This window comes from Habropoda laboriosa, unplaced genomic scaffold (genome assembly GCF_001263275.1).
Source record: "Habropoda laboriosa isolate 0110345459 unplaced genomic scaffold, ASM126327v1 scaffold81, whole genome shotgun sequence".
NCBI lineage: Eukaryota > Metazoa > Arthropoda > Insecta > Hymenoptera > Apidae > Habropoda > Habropoda laboriosa.
This window is the reverse complement of record NW_017100194.1, coordinates 294,001-298,639: the sequence shown is the minus strand read 5'-3', so window position 1 is coordinate 298,639 and position 4,639 is coordinate 294,001. Positions and strand designations below refer to the sequence as shown.

Below are 4,639 nucleotides of genomic sequence, written 5' to 3'. Positions count from 1 at the left end.
TTTGGTAAAGAATTAAAAAAACGTGAACACTATTTTTGTAATATATTTGTGAAGTAATAAAAATAATTGAAAATACATTATATTTGTTTACATTTATAAAACAATAAGAGAAAAACAAAATGTTATTTTGATACAAACATAAAATATACAATTACTTACTTTGATTACCGCATTGGCCAAGTTGCAAAGTTATCATTTCACAAGGCATCTTAAATTTGTTATTTAATTCTATTGAAATACAGGTTACAATTATTTACCCTTTAATTTTACGCGGGTTGAACCTTCCGTTTAATTGATATTTCACATATTACCAATATATTTATCACAAATATTTTGTAATAATAGATATGAATTTAATCGTTATATATTTATAAAATAAGTACGAATATAATACAAATAAAGAATATTAGAGTACAAAATAGATATTGCTATTATATTCAGTTGCAGATGGTGCTATGTTATATGTTAGTGTTCCACATTGCTTAAAATTTCAGTAAAGTTAGAAATGTAAGTAAAATTTACATGAGTAATGAATCTAAATTATAATTAAATAACAAAGGCGATAAGATCTTCAAATCCGTTTAAATATTCGTAAAGCACGTTCTTTATTTTACACATAGGAGAAATAATAATATTCCTATTTAACAATGTTGTATCTAGTGGGTAGATTATAAGTTCAATAAGAAATTAATTTAAAACACTTTTATATTTTTATTTACGTTAGTAAAGTATAAATTAAATTTTACTTTATCATACAAAAAATTTACATGAAAACGCAAAGGCACATTTGTATGACATACTAAAAAAACGTCATTTAAAGAATTGAATACATGCACTTATCTTTCATGACATTCTCCGCGACATTTTTGCACCTAACCCTTATGTCATGTTTGCGGTGATGTGTATTTTCAATCTAACCTATCAATATTATTTTGATAGATAAAAATTAAATTCATATTTATACTGATTCTACGTAGTTTTAGTAAACCGAAGTATAACAAAGTATTAGTTTGACTTTGTGTCATTATTATATGACGCAATTATTTAAATTTTAACACTTAATATCTCATAATTACAGTTGTAAATTTGAAACTAAACGTCAAAGGTTATAATATAAGGAAGGTAATTTGAAAGTACGAACTAAAATGTATATTTTTCTTATTATTGTTTAATATAATGACAATTTTTTTTAGTTAATTTCTATAATTTGAAGAAGAAATCTGAAAGGTTCAACACTTCAATGTCATTGTTGTATAAATGTTTGAAATTAAACATAAATTTCTTTTGTTATGAAAACATGGTTTTAATTTTTATTAATAATAAAGACATTTTTTTAAGTGACATTAACATTTAACAGATGTCTGGAAGTAAATGTCGGAATTGTGGATCCACAAATATTGAAACAGATCCAGCTCGAGGAGATGCTGTCTGTACAGAATGTGGTTTTGTGCTGGAGGATCAGCTTATTGTCAGTGAAACAGCGTTTAAAGAGACACCATCTGGGAATATGATGGTGCTTGGTCAATTCGTTGCTAGTGACAGCACTGGTGGAGCTACAGGATTTGGAGCAAGTATGTAATTTTATAAAAGATACCAAAAAAATATTAGTTATTGTACATCTATTATTTATTAATGCTTATTTGCTACTATTATGTATTCTTTTTATTTTTATGAGATGAGTTAAATATTTTTCATAATTCCAAAAGTTAAATATTTATTTTTTTTATATTTACAGCATATCATGTCAATGGAAAAGAATCAAGAGGAATAACATTGCAAAATGCAAGAAAAGGAATAACTCACTTATGTATGCAATTACAGTATGTATTTTTAACAAAATTAAATATGATTTTACTAATTTTGTATATTATACTTAACAAAATATTTAATACATATCTTATTTCTTATCAGATTAAACCAACATTGTATTGATACTTCCATGAATTTTTATAAAATGGCATTAAATCGTCAATTAACTCGTGGAAGGAAGCAAGCACACAATCATGCAGCTTGTGTTTACATTACTTGTCGTACAGAAGGCACTGCACGTATCCTTTATATTTTATCAAATCAAAACCAAATAATATCTTTTTGTATAAACATTTTTCAAATTTATTTTTGCTAATATATGTCTATTTATAAACATGAAATCTTATTAAGCTATAATTTTTATTTTTTATTTATAACTGCCCATGAATGAAGTATATACTTAATTACTTAATCAGATATGCTTATTGACATCAGTGATGTTCTTCAAATTTGTGTTCATGAATTGGGACGCACATATCTGAGGTTTACACAAGCTCTTTGCATCAACATACCTTCAGTAGGTGAGTACCTTGCATGTTTTAAACTTGCATGATATAAAATATTTATTCTTTTTGTGCTCTTATTACAAATTAGGTAGCAGTAAATTAATTTTTATATATTGTTGAATTTGCATTATAAATGCATCACATAAAGTTATTTAAAAACTATAATTTTTATAAGATTCTAATTTTTTGAGCATAGGAACAAAAAAGTTTAATTTAAGGATAAATATACTGATCTGATTTATTCTTTAGACATATATATTTTTTTATTAAAATTACTACTATACTTATTAGTTTTTGATGAAACTAAATAAAAAGTAGTTTATTAGTTATAATGGAATTGTATTAAGTCATAAATTTTAAAACATACAAAATGAAAACATTGATTCACAACAGTGAAGCTATCTATACTTATATTTAAAATATTTGTTATATTAAACATAACATTTGAGCCTTCAGTTTTTAGCAGTAGTACAATGTTGATTTAAAAATTTTATTATATTACATTATTAACAATTAAGAAATTCAAATACTTGAGTTTAATGCATAAAAATATAAGATTGCTATTTCTATGTGAAATTTCCATATTTATTTCATTTTATTGCTTATATGTAATTTTTCAAATACATTTTTTATATTTTACATCATAATGCTAACACGTTCACCGTCCAGATCTCTAGCGTAGTCGTTCTTTACACGTATGTTCGGCAAAGCAACAGAGCGCTCAGTTTAAATATTCGCCTTTTCATTTGTGTATACAATGCATCATTATTCCTTCAACATAGCTGCTTTCTTCAGTTGTAAGATTGCAGGTTTCAGAATATCAATGGACCAAACCAAAAATTTTTATACTTATAATGTTTTATTTTTTACTGTATTTGTGCATTAAATGTGATGCACAGGTGTGGCAGGAAGAAAAACTGTGCATTACATATGATACACGAGATAGTGAACGTGTTAAAAATATCGTACAATATTTCATTTTATTTTAAATCTTTCTTCTAATTTAAATAGTATCAAGAATTTAAAAAACAAAATGTAAAATTAAACTTTATTTATTATTAATAAATTAATATAAATTAAATTCGAATTAAAATTGCTTACTGAATAGTAATTTTGCGAGATAATAATATAATTGACATTTAGTTTTCTCTTAAATGCCAATCTTAAATCAGTTACAAAGATCTATTCAAAATTTAGTTTTTCTTCTTTTGTTGGCACCAACCAGATATACTAATAGTAGGAAGGCATTATTTTGTACATTTTATTGGTATTATAATCCATTGTACTTTTTTAAATGGTATTGACTATTTCGCAATGTAAACTTTGGCGCCAGATTCTATGGTATTGCTGGATACAATATAACGTTTATTATTTAAAAAATGTAATTGCTACACTTAATTACCATATGCATACTCTTTCCTGAAAGTATACTAAAATTCTACTTTTTACACGAGTTATAGTAAACTATAAAATTATGTAAACATGATTCATGTTTATATGCAGTATTATTATAATTTGTATATTGTATACAAAAAGGCTATTTTGCCTTAAAAACTTATATTTAAACATTTGTTTCCATAATTTAGTATCAATTTTTACGATATATAATTGTATACATTAAAAAATTAACAAATCTATGAAAAAAAAATAAAATATATCTTTTTCCATGTTGATGCAATATAAAAATAAAGTAATAATATTACAATAAAGAAGAAACGAATACAATTTTGCATATGCAGTTTCAATTGTGATACCATTCTAAGATTGCTTATAATGCATTTTAATAACTGTGACATGTTTAAAAACGTGAGTATATGAATGCAACATTAAATTAATATCATTTATATTAGTAAAAACAGTATATTCTCCTTCGTAAACTGGTAATGTACATTGTTCCTTTAAGTGTTTTTTATAGACATAAACAGACAAAATATTTCCTTAAATTCAAATCATTTTGATTTCAAAAACAAAATTATAATGTATTAGTATTTTTTAATTAAAATTTGATCAGCCATGATAACAATATAGTTCTCAAAATTAACCAATCTTTGTTTATTTGTTTACATTATTCAACAATAATTTTAAAGAGAGTAAATCCTTTTAAATAGAATTCGTTAACTTTCTCAATCTTTTTCTATTAATTTAAAAGTTATTTTTACATTTCTACCTTCTCCAAATTATCTACCAAGTATTTTATATAAATTCACTTGTTGCATATTTACAAATAATGTTTTAAATATTAAAATGATGCAAGAAAAGTAATTTATTTTCAAATGAAATAAAACAAACAATTTGAATAATGCATTGAAGATGGTAATAAACAT

General features: G+C 24.0%; 2 protein-coding genes across 2 annotated transcripts in view; one reads left to right on the top strand and one right to left on the bottom strand.

Annotated features, from left to right (window-relative positions):
• LOC108570231 (tubulin gamma-1 chain-like) overlaps positions 1–208 on the bottom strand; it is a 2,470-nt gene extending 2,262 nt beyond the window's left edge. The window contains exon 1 of the mRNA XM_017932048.1: positions 160–208. Coding sequence (XP_017787537.1) covers positions 160–208 — 49 coding nt within the window. The remainder of the gene's footprint in view (positions 1–159) is intronic.
• Positions 209–457: 249 nt separating this feature from the next.
• The window catches only part of LOC108570253 (transcription factor IIIB 90 kDa subunit), a 12,945-nt gene continuing 8,763 nt past the window's right edge, over positions 458–4,639 (top strand). The window contains 5 exon segments of the mRNA XM_017932085.1: positions 458–507; positions 1,358–1,571; positions 1,736–1,820; positions 1,912–2,048; positions 2,226–2,330. Of these exon segments, the coding sequence (XP_017787574.1) occupies positions 1,358–1,571; positions 1,736–1,820; positions 1,912–2,048; positions 2,226–2,330 (541 nt within the window). The 5' untranslated portion in view covers positions 458–507.